The sequence below is a fragment of the Silurus meridionalis genome, chromosome 18 (genome assembly GCF_014805685.1).
Source record: "Silurus meridionalis isolate SWU-2019-XX chromosome 18, ASM1480568v1, whole genome shotgun sequence".
Lineage (NCBI taxonomy): Eukaryota > Metazoa > Chordata > Actinopteri > Siluriformes > Siluridae > Silurus > Silurus meridionalis.
This window is the reverse complement of record NC_060901.1, coordinates 24,944,836-24,967,186: the sequence shown is the minus strand read 5'-3', so window position 1 is coordinate 24,967,186 and position 22,351 is coordinate 24,944,836. Positions and strand designations below refer to the sequence as shown.

General features: G+C 45.2%; 1 protein-coding gene and 1 pseudogene across 2 annotated transcripts; one reads left to right on the top strand and one right to left on the bottom strand.

Moving 5' to 3' along the window:
* Nucleotides 1-754: 754 nt before the first annotated feature.
* On the bottom strand, nt 755-3,243 carry LOC124401455 (tripartite motif-containing protein 16-like). 2 transcript variants are annotated; one of them, XR_006928565.1, is made up of 6 exons: nt 3,213-3,243; nt 2,541-2,636; nt 2,115-2,404; nt 1,795-1,978; nt 1,607-1,663; nt 755-1,491 (listed from the first exon to the last, which is right to left on the bottom strand). XR_006928565.1 is itself a non-coding variant. In XM_046873800.1 (3 exons), the coding sequence occupies exons 1-3, from the start codon at nt 1,982-1,984 to the stop codon at nt 1,343-1,345; spliced, it is 396 nt and encodes a 131-aa protein (XP_046729756.1). In that variant the 5' UTR covers nt 1,985-2,108; the 3' UTR covers nt 755-1,342. The 2 variants fall into 2 exon arrangements, 1 of the variants encoding a protein (XP_046729756.1); XM_046873800.1 differs by lacking the exons at nt 2,115-2,404; nt 2,541-2,636; nt 3,213-3,243 and having other exon boundaries at nt 1,795-2,108.
* A 12,026-nt stretch (nt 3,244-15,269) lies between these two features.
* On the top strand, nt 15,270-18,222 carry LOC124401388 (annotated as a pseudogene).
* The last annotated feature ends 4,129 nt before the right edge of the window (nt 18,223-22,351 follow it).

Below are 22,351 nucleotides of genomic sequence, written 5' to 3'. Positions count from 1 at the left end.
ACCTGCACTCACCAACCCTATTAAACCCGCCTTCTCTACTATTATTGCTGTTATTATTATTATTTATTATATTTATTATCATTATATTATAAACCGAAGGATTTATGTACATAACCAGTGCTAATGGAAGAGTTTATTATTTTTAAAACAGGTTCAATTACCTCTGGAATGATCTGTTTGAGGAAACTTGTAGGCAGGGGATGGAGAATGCAGGTTGATGATTGTGATGAGGAAATAAAGGAAATTAAGTCATTCTCATGAATAGGAGTAAAACTTTGTCATTAAATGTCTGTTATAATTACACTGCTGTCTACAGGGTTTTTTATAAAAGAATTTGGATTTATATTAATCGTTTGAATTTCTTGCCTGAAAAAAATCTAGGAATATGCTTGTTATTTTCTATGATGGTGGAGAAATATTCTGATCTAGCAGCACTAAGAGATTTTCTATCATTTAGGAGGCTCAACATTCATGTCAAGGATCATCACCTGGGACGAAACTTTGGTTTATGAATACGACCCTGAGACGAAACAACAGTCTTGATAGTGGAAGAGCCCGTCATCTCCATGACCAAAAAAGATGAGGCAGATCTGCAGCTCAACCAAGTGGATGCTCATCATCTTTTTCAACATTTGCAGCATTGTGCAGCAAGAATTCTTCCCCCAGTGGCCAGACCATGAATAGCGAGTTCTACTGCAGGTTTTAAGGCGTCTCAGGGAGGACATTCAGCAAAAAAGACAGAACTACAATACAGTTCGTCTCGATCCTTTTTTAAACACCACCACGTACATAGACATTTTAAGGTGTAAAATAGATTTATATATTTTACCAAAGCATAATTATCATTTTTAAATCTGATTTTTACAATGATACAAACAAATCACTTTTTGATTTATTTCCTAGCACATGTTTCTTTTAGCTCCAAATTACAGACCATAAAACACCAACTATTATTCTTTTGGACTGCAAAACCTCATAGATGATCCTGTTTTACACAACCAGAATCCAGCGTATAGAGGCTGAGTGAATGTGGTGTGGAGTCTGTGGAGGAGCTTCATCGTATCAGAGACGCTGTAGAAGGACAGAGTTCCTGCACTGTGATCCACATACACTCCTATTCTGGAGGATGATGGAACTTTGAGATCAGTTTTAACGTTGTTGTGCCAGAAATTAACAGAAGAAGAAGAACATTCCAGACTCCAGGACTGATTGTTGTGTCCAAACCAACACTCACTACCCAGTCCTTTCCTTCTGATATCTTTATATGAGACTGATATGAACACATAACCATCACTGCTCCACTCCACCTCCCAGTAACAGCGTCCACACACACTCTCTTTACTCAACACCTGACAGCAGAGTCAGAGTTAAATCTCTCTGGATGATCAGAGTACGGCTGCTTTGTCTCACTGAATGTCACCACTTTGTTCTTCTCAGACAGAATGAGGTAATAATGTACTGTGTTGGGATCCAGAGTCAGATCACAGAAATCTAAACACATGAACAACAGGAACATCAGATATTAATCACAGAATATTAAAGTGTGTGTGTGTGTGTGTGTGTGTGTGTGTGTGTGTGTGTGTGTGTGTGTGTGTTGTACACATACATTTCAGAAACTCGTTCCTGCTTGCTGGTTCTGAGAGTAAAATCTGAATGTTCTCAGCTGTAAATAAAGAAATAAAATGGATTGATTTTACAATAAAAAAAAGACATTTGTGTAAATCATTGCTTGTGTGTGGATCAGAAATGTGTGTAGATCACATGATGCACTTTATCAGGAACGGATCCTCTTACCATGTTCATGGATTTTGATCAATTCCTCCTGGCAGAATTCCTCAAGTCTCTTTTTCAGGTCAGAGAGAGATTTCCTCACTGCATCAAATGAGATATTGACATTGATGCTGAGTGAATCTTCACACACATCAGCTGGAACATTTGGTCTGTCGGTTTTGGGACTCTGATGTCTGGAGGCTAAAACCTGCATACAGCAATTAGAAATAAAATGAAGTGAAGGAATGCAATAATTGTAAAGTTTTATATAGAATCTTATAACAGATTCTTTCTAGAATCTAAAATTATGGGGATTCTTGAAGTCTAAGAAACATCCAATGAACCTGTAACCTTCATATTCCTCCTGGAAATGTGGATGTAATGTACCTTTATTTCCTGGAGGAAATAGATGTGATCGTGTGTGTGTGTGTGAAAGCTGCTCCAGCTCAGTGATTCTTCTCTGAAGATCAGAAATCTCCTGCTCCAGTTGCTCCAGGAGTCGTTCAGCTCGACTCAGTTCAGCCTTCTCCTGATCTCTGATCAGCTCCGTCACCTCCGAGCGCTTTTTCTCCATGGAGCTGATCATCTCAGTAAAGATCTTCTCACTGTCATCTACTGCTGTCTGTGCACTGAGCTGTTAGGACACACACACACACACACACACACACACACACACACACACACACACACACTCTTACTGGGTCTCTAAATGACTCAATGTCCATGTTGTGTGTGTTCTAGGAGCAGCTCCGTCTCTGCTCACTGCTCACCTTTATAATGTTCACAGCCTGTTTCAGCTCCTGCACCTTCTTCTGCTTCTCCTGGATTCTCTGCTGGAATTTCATCTGCTCCTCCTTCAGCTCAGTCTGAGGACAAATAAAATACATATTATAGTTGATGGTGTATGAGATGATAAAGACTGTGGTGAGACCTGCTATGTTGTATGGTTTAGAGACAGTGGCATTGAGTAAAAGACAGGAGGTGGAGCTGGAGGTAGCAGAGCTGAAGATGCTGAGATTTTCATTGGGAGTGACGGCGATGGACAGGATTAGAAACAAGCAGCTTATTGAAGAGTAAAAGACTGGATGTTGGTGTTTAAATGTTCAGCACTGTGAGCTAAATGTGTAAATGAACGACAGATTAAAAAGTGAACGATTCGACACTGTAAAGGTGTAAAATGAGGTTCAGATGGTTGTTGGTTGAATTGTTCACTGACTCCTCTGAACTGATACGGAGACTTTTATTTTACACTTCTTTACTAACAAACACATTCAGTAAAGCAGGAGAGTTTCCAGATTTTCATTCCAACAAATCAGGAGCCAGAACTGATCAAACTCATCAGACTGAGAGAAAATGATTGAATAAGTGAATAAAACTGTGATTTTAGATGAATAATGTAATTTCTATGAACAGACTGAATATATCAGACCTGCATTTCTCACCTGTTGTTCAGTTCTGTAGGCTTTAACTGAGCAGCAGATACAGGAACTGGCAAGTGCAATTCGTGAACTAGCTCTCCAGCGCAACCCAGCCCCTGTAGCCCAGGCGTCTGTTTCGGAGAACACCACTGCTCATGCCGCCGCGTCAGCCGCCCCGGCGCCCGTCCCGCCAACAGCACCTAGGTGTGGGGTTCATCTGCCGACTCCCGAGCGCTTCGCAGGACAACCGGGGGAGTGCCGTCCATTCTTGTTGAGCTGCGAAATAACTTTTCAGCTTCAGCCTTCTTCTTTTCCAGATGAACTCACCAAGGTGGCCTATGTGATTTCCCTGCTTTCGGGGTAAGGCCAAACGTAGGCCACGGCGGAGTGGGAACGCCGTTCCTCGGTCTGTGCCTCCTATCGCGCGTTCTCTGAGGAGCTACGCAAGATCTTCGACTCAGCCACCCCCGGCAGGACGCTGCCCGGTCGTTGTTCCAGACCATTCAAGACGGGCGATCTGTTGCGGAATACGCCACGGATTTCCGCACCGCTGCGGCCGAGTGAGTGGGATGCCACGGCGCCACGACGCCTTTCTTAGGGGCTCAACGCGGAGATCAAGAATGAGCTTGCGGCCAGGGATCTTCCAGAGGATGTGGACTCCCTGATCAGCATGGCCACCCGAATCGACTGATGGATGAGGGAATTCCGCTCGGACGGGGGGTTCCGTGGGACCTGGCAGCCCGCCTCCCTCTGACCCATCTCACTTCAGTACCTCGTCTAGTCTGCCTCCACAACCCATGGAGATTGGCCGCCGCCACCTCTCCACTAGTGAAAAGGAGAGGCGTCGCTCACAGGGACTCTGCTTGTATTGTGGCAAGGCGGGACACATGGCCGCCACCTGTCCAGCAAAAGAGAGGGCTCGGCGTTGAACGTGGGGCCAACGCCGGGCCAAGGACTCCCAGCCCCCTCTAGGCCGTTGCTCAAGGTTCAAGTCGATGTCCAGGGCCGCAGTCGTGAATTGGCATTGTTTGTTGACTCCGGGGCGGACGCCGAGTTTTTGGACGAAGAGTTTGCTCGTCAACTGGGCGTCGAGTCCGAACCTCTTCCTGTACCGCTCCTGGTCCGCGCTTTTGATGGTCATATTCTCCATCGGGTCACCCACAGCACCAAGCCTTTCCTCGTTTCCATCGCTGAACAGCATTGCGAATGGTTATCGTTCCTCATCATCCCATTACCGCGAGCGCCGGACATGTTCGGGTTCCCGTGGTTGCAGTGGCACAACCCTCGCCTGGACTGGATCAGGAGTCCAAGATGGCGGCGCGGCAGTAGCTCGCAGCGGCCTCTCCGGATCCAAAAATGGTGCTTTCACCATATTTAGCCCGACCTTCCACAATCCATGGACACCAGAGTCAGCTGTGTTCATGTGTACGACCACCAGACACTGTTACAGTACAGGCATCATGCAACCAACAATCTGCATGATGATCTTATCAACAAACCGCGACCTCGGCTTGCTGCGACCTCGGCCACAAAGACCAGGCCCCAGCCCTCGGTGTTACCTGATGCCGGTGGCGGGAGAGGAGACCTCAGCGCTGTTCGAGGAAGCGGAAGCTCGGCAAGCGGGCGGGTGTCCGTGCTAGGCTAAATGCTAACCCTAGCCGGCCGGCAATCCCGTCCATTTTCTTTCAACGTCTGCTCCTGGATAATAAACTGGACTACATCCGACTCCAGCAAACCACACGGCGAGTTTAGAGACTGTTGCGTCTTTGTTTTCACGGAGACGTGGCTCAGCGACAGAGTTCGGACGCCGCCATTCAGCTAGACGGGCTAACCGTGTTTGGAGCCGACAGAAACACAGCTCTGTGCGGTAAGACTCGCGGTGGTGGCGTGTGTGTTTATATCAACACGGAATGGTGTAAGAACTCTGTGCTTGTTTCATGCTACTGCTCATCGCTAGTGGAGTTTGTGACTGTTAGATGCAGACTTTTTATTTACCACGGGAATTCACCACAGTTTACATCGTCGGAGTGTACATTCCTCCCAGTGCTAATGCTAAGGAGGCACTGAGTGAACTCTATGGCGCTATTAGCGACCTGCAGAATGCTCACCCGACGGATTGTTTATTATCGCCGGAGATTTCAACCATGCGAATCTCAAGACTGTGCTTCCTAAACTCCATCAGCATGTGGACTTTGCAACGAGAGGAGCGAACACGCTGGATCTTGTTTACACAAACATCCCCGGCGCGTATCGTGCGGAGCCCCGCCCCCATCTCGGATACTCAGACCACTGCTCTGTTATGTTGATTCCAGCATACAGACCGCTCATCAGACGCTCTAAACCGGTTCTGAAACAGGTGAAAACCTGGCCAGAAGGAGCTACTTCTGCTCTTCAGGACTGTTTTGAGTGCACTGACTGGGACATGTTTAGAGAGGCTGCAACCTACGGCGATTCCATCAACTTGGAAGAGTACACGTCATCAGTGACCTGCTACATCAGCAAGTGCGTTGACGATGTGACCATCTCCAAGACCATCACTACACGCCCAACCAGAAGCCGTGGATGACTGCAAATGTGCGTGCGCTGTTGAAACAAAGAGACTCTGCCTTCAGAACAGGGGACAAGGCGGCCTTAAAAACAGCAAGGGCCAAACTGTCTCGTGCTATCAGAGAGGCAAAGCGCGACGAAGAAAATCCACGACCACTTCCAGGACAGTGGAGACACTCGGCGCATGTGGCAGGGCATCCAGGTGATCACGAATTACAAGACCACATCACCTGCTTGTGACCGTGACGCCTCCTCCCAGATGCGCTGAAAGACTTCTACGCCCGGTTTGAGGTACAGAACAATGTGGTGGCGAGGAAGACCATCCCTCCTCCCACTGACCAGGTGCTCTGTCTAACCACAGCTGAAGTGAGGAAAACTCTATGCAGAGTTAACCCACGGAAGTCTGCTGGACCTGACAACATTCCTGGCAGAGTGCTCAGGGAATGTGCAGAACAACTAGCAGATGTCTTCACTGACATCTTCAACATCTCCCTGAGCAGTAACGTTGTTCCCACGTGCCTCAAGACAACGACCATCGTTCCTGTGCCAAAGAAATCGACTGTCTCCTGCCTCAATGACTATCGTCCCGTCACGCTCACTCCCATCGTGATGAAGTGCTTGAGAGGCTTGTCATGAGGCACATCAAGACACAGCTTCCACCCTCCCTGGACCCCATGCAGTTTGCGTATCGTCCAAACCGTTCCACGGACGATGCTATCTCCACAACCCTTCATCTGGCCCTCACCCACCTGGATAACAAGGACTCATATGTACGAATGCTGTTCATTGATTTCAGCTCAGCATTCAACACAATCATTCCTCAGCACCTGATCGAGAAGCTGAACCTTCTGGGCCTGAACACCTCTCTCTGCAACTGGATCCTGGATTTCCTGACTGGGAGACCTCAGGCAGTCCGGATCGGGAACAGCATCTCCAGCACCACCACACTGAGCACTGGAGCCCCTCAAGGCTGTGTGCTCAGTCCACTGCTGTTCACTCTGCTGACTCACGACTGTGCACCAACGCACAGCTCAAATCATATCATCAAGTTCGCTGATGACACGACCGTGGTGGGTCTAATCAGCAGGAACGATGAGTCAGCATATAGAGAAGAGGTGCAACGGTTAACTGCCTGGTGTGGAGCAAACAACCTGTCTCTGAACGTGGACAAAACGAAAGAGATGGTTGTGGACTTCAGGAGAGCACAGAGCGACCAATCTCCACTGATTATCAATGGATCCTCTGTGGAGATCGTCAAGAGCACCAAATTCCTTAGTGTTCATCAGGCGGATAACCTCACCTGGTCACTTACCACCAGCTCCATCACCAAGAAAGCCCAGCAGCGTCTCTACTTTCTGAGAAGGCTGAGGAAAGCCCACCTCCTCCCCCATCCTGTCCATGTTCTACAGAGGGACCATTGAGAGCATCCTGAGCAGCTGCATCACTGCCTGGTTTGGGAATTGCACCGTCTCGGATCGCAAGACCCTACAGAGGATAGTGAGGACAGCTGAGAAGATCATCGGAGTCTCTCTCCCCTCCATCATGGACAGTTACACTACACGCTGCATCCGCAAAGCACACAGCATTGTGGACGATCACACACACCCTCACACACACTTTTACACTCCTACCATCAGGAAAACGGTTCCGAAGCATTCGGCCGTCACAACAAGACTGTGTAACAGTTTCTTCCACAAGCCATCAGGCTTCTCAACACAAAGAACTGAACAGAACTCACACACACTTACTTACACATGCACACACACACACACTCACTGTGTGTTACTGTTACTGAACTGTACAACCTGGACTAAACACAATCATCACTCATCTCGTTCCACTCCACCACCATTTATATATTTATTATTATTTATACTCGCACCTTATATTCAGTACAATGTTTACATGCTGTTTTTGCACCTTTTATACTACAGTAGAATGTTTACATGCTGTCTTTGTCTTTGCACCTCCTTGCTGCTGTTTTTTTGCACTACATTGCTCTGTTCTGTTTATACTTTCTCCTGGGTATAGTTTTACATTCTCCTCACACAGTACTGTATATGTAAGTATACAGTAGGTTTACTAGTCGGCGCTATACTTGGTTTTTGTCTTTTGTCTTGTCTTGTGTTGTCTGTCTGCACTCTGTCTGTCTGTACTGTTCTTTTGTTTGCACTGTTGCACCAGGCTGCACTCGATGCACTTTATGTTGTTTTGTTGTTTAGTGTAGCACCAGGGTTCCGGAGGAACATTGTTTTGTTTTTACTGTGTACCACTGTGTATAGTAAAAATGACAATAAAAGCCACTTGACTTGACTTGACTTGACTTGACTGGACCAGTGGCCGGGTGTTGGAGTGGGGGATTTCGTGTCATGCAAGCTGCCTCTCCTCGATCCCCCAGACTCCTAGTCGTTCTGGTGGGGAATCCACCTCCGACCTCAGTTCTGTCCCTGCGGAGTACCATGATTTGGGCGTCGTTTTCAGTAAAGCTAGAGCCCTGTCTTTGCCGCCCCACCGTCCTTATAATTGCGGTATTGACCTGTTGCCGGGAACGGCTCCTCCCCGAGGCCGCCTCTACCACCTGACTGGTCCTGAAAGGGAAGCTATGGCGGACTACATCCGGGAGTCCCTCGCTTCTGGGATCATCCGCTTTTCCTCCTCCCTGGCGGGGGCAGGTTTCTTTTTTGTGGAAAAGAAAGACTAGAGCCTCTGCCCCTGCATCGACTACCGAGGGCTTAACTCCATCACCATTACGAACCGGTACCCCTTGCCCTTGATGTCCACGGCTTTTGAGCTCCTCCAGGGAGCCACCGTCTTTACCAAACTTGACCTTCGCAACGCCTACCACCTGGTTCGCATCCAGGAGGGGGATGAATGGAAGACGGCCTTTAACACCCCAGTAGGCCATTACAAGTACCTGGTCATGCCGTTTGGCCTCACCAACGCCCCTGCTGTTTTCCAGGCCCTGGTCAACAACGTTCTTCGGGACATGCTTCATCGGTTTGTGTTTGTCTACCTGGACGACATTCTGATCTACTCCCGCTCCCTGGAGGAACACTGCTGCCATGTGCGCACTGTGCTCACCCGTCTACTTCAGAGCCGGTTGTATGTGAAGGCCGAGAAATGTGAATTCCATGTGTCCAGCACTTCTTTTCTGGGCTTCATCTTGTCGGCAGGGAGTGTTCAGATGGATCCGGCCCGGATCCGCGCCATAGAGGAGTGGCCCAAACCGGAGAATCGCAATCAACTGCAAAGGTTCCTAGGTTTTGCTAATTTTTACCGCAAGTTCATCCGCGGTTTTAGCACCATCGCGGCGCCACTACACCGACTCACCTCTACTCGTCAACCATTCACCTGGAATTCCGAGGCGGAACAGGCCTTTCTGGAGCTCAAGACCCGGTTCACGTCTGCACCTGTTCTTACCCTGCCTGATCCATGCCGGCAATTTGTTGTGGAGGTTGATGCCTCGGACAAGGGTGTGGGGGCCATTCTGTCTCAGAGGGGTGCCACCGACAACCGCCTCCATCCGTGCGCCTTCTTTTCACGCCGACTATGTCCCGCGGAACGGAACTACTCCATCGAGGATCGCGAGCTGCACAGGTGCCACTTCGGGACAACCCATCCCTGCCGGCTGTCCGGAGGGCAGGCTCTACATTCCGGACCAGCTCCGTTCACGGGTACTCCAGTGGTGCCACTGCTCTCAACTTTTCTGCCACCCAGGAACCCCTTGCACCTTGGCCCTTCTGCGGCAACGTTTTTGGTGGCCCACTATTAGGGAAGACGTTCGTCAGTTTGTGGCCGCCTGTCCTGTTTGCGCCCAGCACAAGAGCTCCAGATGCCCCCCGGCGGGCTCCTCCGCCCGCTTCCCGTTCCACACCGCCCATGGTCCCATATAGCCCTTGACTTCGTTACCGGTCTGCCTCCCTCTGCTGGCCATACCGCCATTCTTTCTGTGATAGATCGGTTTTCTAAGATGGCTCATTTCATACCACTCCCTAAACTGCCCTCAGCCAAGGAAACCGCCCAGCTTCTGCTGCAGCACGTATTTCGGCTTCATGGTCTCCCTAGTAACATCGTCTCGGATCGGGGTCCGCAGTTCACTGCCAATTTTTGAAAGGAGTTCTGCCGTCCTCTGTCCTCCGTCAGCTTGTCCTCCGGGTTCCACCCGCAAACCAACAGGCAGGCTGAAAGGTTGAACCAGGACCTGGAGACAGCCCTTCGCATCCTTTGCACTGACGACAACGCTTCCTGGGCTTCGCAATTGATATGGGCCGAATATGCCCATAACACTCTGCCGTCCTCAGCCACTGGCCTCTCCCCGTTCCAAGCCGCTTATGGCTATCACCCGCCCATCTTTTCGTTTTAGGAAATTGAGTCCTCAGTGCCCTCAGCCGGTGCCTTGGTCAGGCGCTGCCGCCGTGCCTGGAGGAAGACCCGGGTGGCTCTCCTCAGGTCTTCCCGCTGCTATGCCCGCTGGGCCAACCGCAGGCGCCGACCGGCGCCCGTTTACCGCCCCGGCCAGAGGGTTTGGCTCTCTACCAAGGACCTGCCACTAAGGCAAATGCAGGAAGCTGGCCCCTCGTTTTATTGGACCTTTTCCTATATCCAAGGTACTCAATCCTGCGGCCGTCCGCCTCTGCCTTCCCAGAGTCTTCCGTGTCCATCCCACCTTTCATGTTTCGCGCCTCAAACCTGTCCAGGCTTGCTCCCTGGTTTCCTCCACCAGACCCCCTCCGCCCGCCCGGGTCGTTGGCAGGGGCCCGGCCTTCACTGTGCGCCGTCTCCTGGGGCGCTGGGGTCGGGGCTTGCAGTACCTTGTGGACTGGGAGGGCTACGGCCCTGAGGAGCGCTCGTGGGTCCCTGCGCGCCACGTTTTGGATCCCGGCCTTATTTCCTGTTTCCACCGTGATCATCCGGACCAGCCTGGTGGGCCGTCTGGAGCCGGCCTGTGGGGGGGGGAACTGGCAGCGCGGGCACTTCCGGTGCTTCCACTTCCGGGGTAGCGCGAACCCGCAACCGCCCAGGCCGCCATCTTGCCATCACATAAATAGACACGGCTTTCTCACGCGCGCTGCCAGATTGTCTCATTGGCTTCCGTGTTTTTTTTTGTTGAGACTTCCCTGTCCCTCGGTTTTGTTTTTCCCGTATTTTGCTTTCAGTTTCGGATCTTCCGGTTTTCGTTTCCTCTTTGTTTTTTCCACGATTTCGCGCCGTACCGCCCGTCGCGGCTTTGCTCTGTTTTTCTTTCTCGTTTTTTTCCCTTTTCTTTTCTTTTCATTCTCTCATTCCGGTCGGGTGTTTTTTGTTTGTCCCTCTCCGTTTATGTGCGTTTTCTCGGTGGACTATTTCCCCTGGAGGACTATACGTTTTTGCTCGGTTGTTGTGGATTACTTTACTCAGGGGACCATAAGTTTTCGGACACCTTGCTTTTGTGTGGATTACCTTTCACAGGGGATCATAAGTTTTTGGACACGTGTTCTTGTGTGTTTTTTTTTGTGTGATTTATCTTACCCTGAGGACCGTAAGTTTTTGGACACTTTGATTTATATGCTTTCTGGATTATTTCACATTGAAGACTTCTGTTTGCTTTATTGCTGGGTCCTGCATTTGTGTCCTACTTTTGATGAATCTTGGAGTCTTGTCTTATAAAAGTCTAGGTCTGCATTATTTCTGTGAGTACCACATGAAAATGGCAAGTTACACACTTTTATCAACTCAAAATGATCAAATGCAAATATTTGTTTCACTCATTTGCATACACAGTAACATAATGAATCCAAGAGTAGCAACTGAATTGTCCAAGCTTTACAACGTTGCCCCCTTGTGACTATCCATCTTCACTGCAGCAATATCTTCTTACGTTGCTCTTATCATTGCTTTCGCCCTAAACGAAATACAGTCTCACGAAATGAAGCCAATCCGAAAGCAACGAAGTCGCGAAGCTCCCTTGCACCCCTGACACCTGTGCTCAACACCAGCTCCATGAAGATATGGTTTACATGGGATACAGTGGAAGATCTCCTGCTGGAGAGCTCCAAATCTACTGAACACGGTTGGGATGAAATAGAACTTCACCCCAGTACCATTCTAATTCTAGTACCTGACTTTACTAACACTCTTGTGTCTGAATGAACACAAATCTCCACAAAATCTAGTGGAACATCTTTTCTACAGACTGGAGCTTATTATAAGAGCAAATTAGCACTAAATGTGGTGTGTTCACAAAGCACATACCAGTGTTATGGACAGGTGTCGATGAACTTTCCACGATATAGTTAAGATCCATAAGTATGTACATGTATATGTTAATATAGACATATATACTAATGAGCACTGCTTTTAATAATACTGGTTATATGTTTTTAGTACAAAGAGAATAAAGAGAGAAATATTTTTACTTCTACAATTAACACCTCATTTCAACAAGCTTCTCTTGTTGGGCTAGCAGCTCTTTTCCTTGAGCTAAAATGTCCCTTTCTCTCTTTAGTTCAGCACGTTTGGCAGCGAGGCGTGCCGCTGCTTCTGCCCTTTTTTCTGACATATAACTACTCTGCTGACTCTCTTTCAGCTCGTGACACAGTTGATCCATAAATTGACCTAGCATCATCTCCTTGCAATAATTGGCACAGTGATTCTTTTACGGCTTTTACATCAAACTCCTTAATGCCAACTTCTGTGCAGCGTCCCTTCAGTAATGCGGTTATGTCACTCGTAACTGAAGTGCAACTGTCCATTCTTCTTCTTACATATGGAGATGGAACTTTCAGTGAACGAATACTCTCATATATTTGTTTTAACCCTGCTTCCCGTTTTCCAGCAGTCACGATCATATCATCTAACTCAGTTTTAGAGCACTCTTCCTTCAGTTTAGATCTGATAAACTGAGCTTCAGCCTTGAAGTTTACGTAAGTGAACATGAACTTCCGTTCTCTTTTTACGATCTCCTCACGTCTCAACTCCACACTTTTCTCTTTCTGATTGCCTAACTTCTTGCTCAACTTGTGATGAATCTTGGAGTCTTGTCTTATAAAAGTCCAGGTCTGCATTATTTCTGTGAGTACCACATGAAAATGGCAAGTTACACACTTTTATCAACTCAAAATGATCAAATGCAAATATTTGTTTCACTCATTTGCATACACAGTAACATAATGAATCCAAGAGTAGCAACTGAATTGTCCAAGCTTTACAACGTTGCCCCCTTGTGACTATCCATCTTCACTGCAGCAATATCTTCTTACGTTGCTCTTATCATTGCTTTCGCCCTAAACGAAATACAGTCTCACGAAATGAAGCCAATCCGAAAGCAACGAAGTCGCGAAGCTCTCTTGAAAGGCGACGTCTTCTCTTTCACCACTAATAGACGTTTTTTTACTGTAACGGCTCTTGTAGGTTTTCTTCTGATTAAAAGAATGACGCTTCAACTGATGTCGTAACGTTCAATATCTTCCTAGCCATCGCTATCTGCTTCGTATTTCAACACCACTTGAACATTATTTCCTCACATAACGTCATGACATCGTGAAAAACTGAAACAAATAAAATAACATTCAGATACATACAGTGTTTCTGTTTTTACCACTGTTTAACCTGTTGTTTACTACTGAACCAATATCAATACACAAGTATATTATTACAAATTAACAGATGAAATCTATTGATTAAACCACCTATCGTGTGCGCTTTCCAATCAGAAATACAGAAGACATCAGAAGATATTTATATAGGCATTCCTTTTAACAAGCACTTTTTACTATCGGATAGCTCTCAGCATGAGTGCATTTCTTTGTGGATCGGAAAACTAAAATGGCTAGCTAGATCATGTGACAAATTCAACCAATGATGAATGTATTTCTCCTGCAGGTGTCACTATTACACAGTTTTATAACAATTTCCAAACGAACATTTATACGGTATACCTCATTTGTGAAATAAATACTTTCCCACAATTACTGACATACTTAAAAACAATTACAACCTTTTCTAAGACAGCTACATTGGTTTTGGACGTTGAAGTTGTTAAAAGGAAAATTTGCTGCAAAAAAATTCAGTTAAGAGGAAAGTTCACCTAGAAATGAAAAGAATTGTCATCATTTACTCGACTTTATGTCATTCGAAACCTGTAAGACTTTAAGTCAGAAACACACATGAAGATATTTGAATGAAGTCTAAGAGATTTCTGTACCTCAATTGAGAGTCTACACAGTTATCACATTGGTGCTTTAAAAACTTCTTAAAAAGATTAGAAAACGAATTCAAATTCATCAAGCAGTTTAGTCCCAATTTTCAGGGGAGACTCGATCACTTTATATGACGAACAGATTTAATTTAGGCTTTTATTTTTTATTTGAACCCAATACTCATCCTAATACTTCAGCAAGCATGCTTGAGCTTCTATTTGTCATTACTGATGTGTGTTGATTAATGTTTATATGTTGGTATGTGGTGAATCACCCCTTTAAAATAGAGCTGTAATTTTGTCTATTACAGTGGCAGTGAAGAAGATCCCAGTGTGTCCAGAGGAGTTTTGGGGATTGCAGTGAATTTTTATATAGAATTTACTTTATAATATAATTTACTAGATATAAAGATATATAGATATGTTCCATGCTTGATTTGTGAATCGTGTTGTATGTACATGTTTTAGACATAAAATAAAGATTTTCCTTAATGTTTCATGTGAATGTATTTTCTTGGATTTAAAATATGTGGAGAAAAAAAAATATTTAAAAATTATTTTATTGTTTATTGATATATTGTAAAATATTTGCAAATATATACAGTATATATATATATATATATATATATATATATATATATATATATATATATATATATATATATAAAAATATCTTTTTGTAAATACATTTCAAAATTTATCTTTTTTATCATATGGGTTTATGAGGTTTGCAAATCATTACAATCTATTTTTATTTATATTGTACACAACGTCCTGTGTAAAACTGTTTTGGAATTGGGGTTGTACTGATATTGCAAAAGTATTGGGACACCTGATTTTCTTTTTTCAGCCACGTGATTTTTACCCCAAACTGTTTGTACACAATTGTAAGGGACGTCTTAGACTTAAACTTAGACATACTTTATTGATGGGTTTAAAATAAATTAAAAAAGCAGAATGTAATTAAATAATTGCAACTTATATACATAAATGCAATATTGAAAGATGCTACATAAAAAAACAGAGTGCAAACTGGCAATTCAAAAAAAAAAGAAAGAAAAAGAATGAAATGTGCAAATTGTCAGTGAATATTGGATACACAGAAATAAGACAAATGGTGCAAATACACACACACACACACACACACACACACAGCAGGAGATCCCTGGTTGTTTAGATGAATGAAGTTTGTGAGACAGTTTGCAGGGTTTATTTTGTCTCAGAAGCAACTCTGTTCATGAAATGGTTAATGTTTATGAACTCTGTCATTGAGCTCCTCCTCTTTTCTCTCTCTCACATGCACAACACCAGGAAGTGACTTTCAGTTAGGAGAAAACGAAACTCCAGTCTTTCTCTCTCTCTTTCTGTCTCTTTTTCCTCAGTGTGTAAAGTGCAGAAAATGGCAGAGGCCAGTATTTCAGTAGATCAGGATCAGTTCAGCTGTCCAGTGTGTCTGGATCTCCTGAAGGATCCAGTGACTATCCCGTGTGGTCACAGTTTCTGTAAGGTGTGTATTAATGACTGCTGGGATCAGGAGGATCAAAAGGGCGTCTACAGCTGCCCTCAGTGCAGACTCACGTTCACTCCAAGGCCTGTTCTACACAGAAACAACATGCTGGCTGAAGTGGTGGAGAAACTGAAGAAGACTGAAGTCCGAGCTGCTTCTCCTGCTCACTGTTACGCTGGACCTGGAGATGTGGAATGTGATTTCTGTAGCGGAGGAAACACAAAGCCGTCAAGTCGTGTCTGATGTGTCTGGCCTCCTTTTGTGAAACTCATCTAAAACCTCATTATGAAGTTTCTGGTCTGAAAAAACACAAGTTAATCAAAGCGTGTGGAAATCTACAAGAGAAGATCTGCTCTGAGCATGATGAAGTCCTTGAGATCTACTGTCGTACCGACCAAAGCTTCATCTGTTATCTATGTATGACGGATGAACACAGAAGACACGACACCGTCTCAGTTAAAGCCTACAGAACTGAACAACAGGTGAGAAATGCAGGTCTGATATATTCAGTCTGTTCATAGAAATTACATTATTCATCTAAAATCACAAAGTTTTATTCACTTATTCAATCATTTTCTCTCAGTCTGATGAGTTTGATCAGTTCTGGCTCCTGATTTGTTGGAATGAAAATCTGGAAACTCTCCTGCTTTACTGAATGTGTTTGTTAGTAAAGAAGTGTAAAATAAAAGTCTCCGTATCAGTTCAGAGGAGTCAGTGAACAATTCAACCAACAACCATCTGAACCTCATTTTACACCTTTACAGTGTCGAATCGTTCACTTTTTAATCTGTCGTTCATTTACACATTTAGCTCACAGTGCTGAACATTTAAACACCAACATCCAGTCTTTTACTCTTCAATAAGCTGCTTGTTTCTAATCCTGTCCATCGTCATCACTCCCAATGAAAATCTCAGCATCTTCAGCTCTGCTACCTCCAGCTCCACCTCCTGTCTTTTACTCAATGCCACTGTCTCTAAACCATACAACATCGCAGGTCTCACCACAGTCTTTATCATCTCATACACCATCAACTATAATATGTATTTTATTTGTCCTCAGACTGAGCTGAAGGAGGAGCAGATGAAATTCCAGCAGAGAATCCAGGAGAAGCAGAAGAAGGTGCAGGAGCTGAAACAGGCTGTGAACATTATAAAGGTGAGCAGTGAGCAGAGACGAGTTGCTCCTAGAAACACACACAACATAGACATCAAGTCATTTAGAGACCCAGTAAGAGTGTGTGTGTGTGTGTGTGTGTGTGTGTGTGTGTGTGTGTGTGTCCTAACAGCTCAGTGCACAGACAGCAGTAGATGACAGTGAGAAGATCTTTACTGAGATGATCAGCTCCATGGAGAAAAAGCGCTCGGAGGTGACGGAGCTGATCAGAGATCAGGAGAAGGCTGAACTGAGTCGAGCTGAACGACTCCTGGAGCAACTGGAGCAGGAGATTTCTGATCTTCAGAGGAGAATCACTGAGCTGGAGCAGCTTTCACACACACACGATCACATCCATTTCCTCCAGGAAATAAAGGTACATTACATCCACATTTCCAGGAGGAATATGAAGGTTACAGGTTCATTGGATGTTTCTTAGACTTCAAGAATCCCCATAATTTTAGATTCTAGAAAGAATCTGTTATAAGATTCTATATAAAACTTTACAATTATTGCATTCCTTCACTTCATTTTATTTCTAATTGCTGTATGCAGGTTTTAGTCTCCAGACATCAGAGTCCCAAAACCGACAGACCAAATGTTCCAGCTGATGTGTGTGAAGATTCACTCAGCATCAATGTCAATATCTCATTTGATGCAGTGAGGAAATCTCTCTCTGAGCTGAAAAAGAGACTTGAGGAATTCTGCCAGGAGGAATTGATCAAAATCCGTGAACATGGTAAGAGGATCCGTTCCTGATAAAGTGCATCATGTGATCTACACACATTTCTGATCCACACACAAGCAATGATTTACACAAATGTCTTTTTTATAAAATCAATCCATTTTATTTCTTTATTTACAGCTGAGAACATTCAGATTTTACTCTCAGAACCAACAAGCAGGGACGAGTTTCTGAAATGTATGTGTACACACACACACACACACACACACACACACACACACACACTTTACATAAATATTCTGTGATTAATATCTGATGTTACTGTTGTTCATGTGTTTAGATTTCTGTGATCTGACTCTGGATCCCAACACAGTAAATTATTACCTCATTCTGTCTGAGAAGAACAAAGTGGTGACATGCAGTGAGACAAAGCAGCCGTACTCTGATCATCCAGAGATTTAACTACAGACAGGTGTTGAGTAAAGAGAGTGTGTGTGGACGCTGTTACTGGGAGGTGGAGTGGAGCAGTGAGAGTAATGTGTTCATATCAGTCTCATATAAAGATATCAGAAGGAAAGGACAGTGATGAGTGTGTGTTTGGACTCAACAATCAGTCCTGGAGTCTGCAGTGTTCTTCTTCTTCTGTTAATTTCTGGCACAACAACGTTAAAACTGATCTCAAAGTTCCATCATCCTCCAGAATAGGAGTGTATGTGGATCACAGTGCAGGAACTCTGTCCTTCTACAGCGTCTCTGATACGATGAAGCTCCTCCACAGACTCCACACCACATTCACTCAGCCTCTATACGCTGGATTCTGCTTTGACATTTGGAAACCAGGATCATCTATGAGGTTTTGCAGTCCAAAAGAATAATAGTTGGTGTTTTATGGTCTGTAATTTGGAGCTGAAAGAAACATGTGCTAGGAAATAAATAAAAAGTGATTTGTTTGTATCATTGTAAAAATCAGATTTAAAAATGATAATTATGTTTTGGTAAAATATATAAATCTATTTTACACCTTAAAATGTCTATGTACGTGGTGGTGTTTAAAAAAGGATCGAGATGAACTGTATTGTAGTTCTGTCTTTTTTGCTGAATGTCCTCCCTGAGACGCCTTAAAACCTGCAGTAGAACTCACTATTCATGGTCTGATCACTTAATTACTGAACTGGAATTGAGTTGGGGATTTGGTCAGGATTAATGGTGTCCTCAATGTGGAGAAATACAGTCAGATAGCAAACATGCTGTGTAGCCAATGTCATTAAGAAATTTCTTCAACGTAGAGAAGAACAAGGAGTCCTGGAAGTGATTTGGGTGGGTTTGGGCCCCACAGTGCCCTGATCTCAATGTCATAGAGTCCACTTTGGAGTACATGAAGAGATAGAAGGATTTGACCTCCATAGAACATCCAAGAATGTTTGCAAGAACCTACCTGGTGAGTTCCTTCAATAACCTTGTGTAAGTGGACCTAGAAGAATTGATGCTGTTTATTGTTCGTTTCCTTTTCTTTTGATTCATTGACAAAAATAAACTTTTAAAGCATTCTGACTTTGCAGTATTGTCTTACGTCTACCTAAAACTTTTGCACAATGCCGTATATTTATTGTTTCTGTAAACATAAAATAAATAACCATCATCGGAATTCACAGACACCTGTAAATACAAGTACCCACAATGCAATGCGTTTGCATCCAAGTCCTTTTGGTTAAAGAGCTAAATACCTAATGCATCGCTCTAGTCATGTCAATAGTCCCTCTTATCTGATGTGCTTATCAATATTTCAAAATCTCTCCAAACTTTTAAAGCATAAAGGAAATACTTATAAAATAAGTTTCCCACAATCTCATTTATTCCCAGGTGAGATTTTACCTGATTGTACTTTAGCTGTAAAATGGTTTTTTTCTGGAAGATTGAGCAATATTGATGGTGTAACAATGGGTAAAAATGTCGAAGTTTTGAGCTCATATAAAAAAGTTGGTGTGTCACGATGTGGAGATAAAAAGATGAATGAGTTCATCAGTGCATGTAATGTAATGAACATTTTCACTGGAGGAAAGTTCATCAACACCTGGCCATAACACTGGTATGTGCTTTGTGAACACACAACGTTTAGTGCCAATTTTATCCCAATCTTTTCGTCCCTACACTGGCTACCTGTTAAGTTTTGAATCGACTATAAACTACCACTTCTTACTCACAAAACAATAAATAGCTTAGCTCCCAGTTATCTATTCTAACTCGCTACAATCCGTCACGCTCCCTGAGATCTCAAGACTCCGGAATTCTAGTAGTTCCTAGAATAGCAAAGTCCCCTAAGTGTGGTAGAGCATTCTCACATTTAGATCCTAAACTTTAGAATAGTCTTCCTGAAAGTGTTTGGGGCTCAGACACACTCTCCCAGTTTAGGTGTAGATTAAAAACGTATCTTTTTAGCAAAGAAAACACAAAACACATATCACATATCACAAACTTGTGCTCCAATACATCTGATCACATGCACATTATCAACTTGTGCTGTTAATATAATGAACAGCAGCTACACTAATTTCTCTCCACTGCTTCTCTTTCTCTCCCCATCCCTTTGCATCCTGAGGATGCTCCACCTTCAATCACGTCCCACCTCATGAAGATTGTGGACCTTTAAAGAAGTAGATGCCAACCCCGCAAACATCCTGTACCATCTAGAAACGTACCAGTGCCAATTGGAGTTTTGACATTGGACCTCCTTGAGTGTTTAAAGACTCTGGCATAGAGAAGCTGGTGTTGGATCTGTGATAATCGCAAATGTTGAGCTATTTTATGATTCGTTTAGTAGCTCCTAGTTTTATAACCACAAATGACTGTATAAGACTGTAGAAAGAACATTAATTCTCACTCTCCAGTGTTCTGTATTGTTTAAAGATTATATTCACACTCTTAATGTCACCTAAATGAGGATGGGTTCCCCTTTTGATTCTGGTTCCTCTCAAGGTTTCTTCCTCATAACATCTAAGGGAGATTTTCCTTGCCACAGTCACCATGGCTTGCTCATCAGGGATAAATGCACACTATTCACCTTAACGTCTCTAGGTTACGTATCTAACCCTAGATTCCCGAGGGAACGAGAAGCTGCGTCGCAACGCTTTGGGAAAGCCCCCGCATTGTCCACACTCTGAACCACGTGTGAAATCTGACCAATAGGCAAGAAGTGACGTCATCGACAGGCGACGCCGCGTAAACCAGGAAGCTACAAAATGGCTGTGCGGTGGTAGCGACATTAGCTTCTGCAAAAAAGAGAAGGTAGGAGCCGCAGGGATGCAGGGAGTGTGGCACAGAGACACAGCGTCTCGTTACCTCTGGGAAATAGGGTTACATACGTAACCTAGAGACGTTCCCCATTCGGGAACTTCAAACTGTATCGCAATGCTTTGGGAACGAGTGTTCAATCACGCCACACTGACCAGACCCTGCTTAGTGTTTGAGGGCCTCGGCACCTGCACGCAGGACAGAGAAGCCCAGAGTGGCTCTGAAGTCAAGGTCATTAAACCCAACAAAGTTCTTGACCCCGAGCAGAGCGTGAAGACCAGAGGACTCAAGAGGAGAGGATGACATTCACTACCCACCTGCTTAATGTCTGTTAATAGGCTGGGAATCCTTTCCTTTTAGGGCCACAGACGAACAGCTGCTCCGACTTCCTCCAAGGACTCGTCCTGTGCAGGTTAGTGTTCAGTGCTCGCACTGGACACAGCCAGTTCTGCCGCTCTTGCCTCTGCCTCTGGGCGCCGTGGAGAAAACGTGTCACCAATGGGTGCCTTCCCAGTGACAGGCAGGGTAATATAAGCCATGACAGCAGACACGTAATCCTTCATGGTTGAAGTGGTTAACCCTGTGGGAAACTGTTCCTGTAAGAACTCTGTAACTGAAACAACCGGGTCAGTTACTGTGTCAGTGAACTGTAAAGTCAGTGAACTGTGTCCAAGCCAAGGTGCTCACACCATGACGTGAACAGCTGCCACCATGTGGCATTTGACCTCCTTGTAGAGAGAGCTCTGGGATGGAGTAGGGTCTCCACTACCTCGGTAAAGAGACTAGCTGCCACAGTTTCCACAACTCTGGGCGGGGGTGAACCAGGGTTCCGCCCACCAGGGAAAGTCCAAAAGGGGTACAGGCATACCCTTTGCCATGACTGCACCATGGCATCCAGCCCTAACGGGAATCAGAGAGGACAGTGCAAAGTCTCCCAAGTCGCAAACAGGTCCACCTGGGCTCTGTAAAAACCTCTGCCATATCTGCTCCTCGGGGTGGAGTCTCCATTCACCAGGCCTCGGCCACTGTCCCGACAGGGCATCTGCTCTGTAATTCAACCGTCCCAGGTTGTAAATGGCTTGTACAAGGGGCAAGACCGGAGACCCCCCTGGTGGTTGATATAAGAGACCACTGCAGTATTGTCCGTTGTCCGTGTGGACTAACACATGGTGACCCCTCAGGTCTGGGAGAAAGTGTTTTAACCCCAAAAACACAGCCATCATCTTCAGGCAATTTATGTGCCAGACGGGGCCTCGGGACAGAAACGTCGGTTCCTTTCACACATCTAAGGTTTGAATGGCGCGCCGCGAAACCTTGATGGTATGATATGGATTCCTCTCCGGAAGAACCCTCTGCTCCGGAGCCACCACTGGAGGGGTCTTATATGAAGAAGGCCAAGTGAAATCACACTGGTCGCTGCTGCCATGAGACCCAGCAGCCTCTGGAACTGCTTCACAGTGAGTGACTGGCCTTCTCTTACCCTTCTGACTGCAGTGAGTATGACTTTGATCCAGGCGGGAAACAACCGTGCCCACAACCTGCCCAAGTCCCACACCACGTGCAGAAAAGTGGGTCTCTGTGCTGGAGAAAGTACACTCTTCCTGGCGTTCAGTCTTAGCCCCAGTTCCTACATGCAGGCGAGAACGACATCTCGATGCCAAAATGCCTGGAGCTCTGATCGAGCCAATATTACCCGATCGTCGATATAATTCAAAGTGCGGATGCCCTGAAGCCACAGCGGGGTCAGTGCTGCATTCACGTATTTGTGACGGTACGGGGTGAGAGTGCAAGGCCGAACGGGAGGACC

What these genes read in the sequence shown, in the direction of transcription:
- LOC124401455 (XM_046873800.1), bottom strand. Translation starts at nt 1,984, where the DNA reads ATGCAGGTTTTAGCCTCCAGACATCAGAGTCCCAAAACCGACAGACCA. An exon ending in GATCAAAATCCATGAACATG is followed by an intron (nt 1,664 to 1,794) that starts GTAAGAGGATCC and finishes CTTTATTTACAG; the next exon opens with CTGAGAACATTCAGATTTTA. An exon ending in CAGGAACGAGTTTCTGAAAT is followed by an intron (nt 1,492 to 1,606) that starts GTATGTGTACAA and finishes TCATGTGTTTAG; the next exon opens with ATTTCTGTGATCTGACTCTG.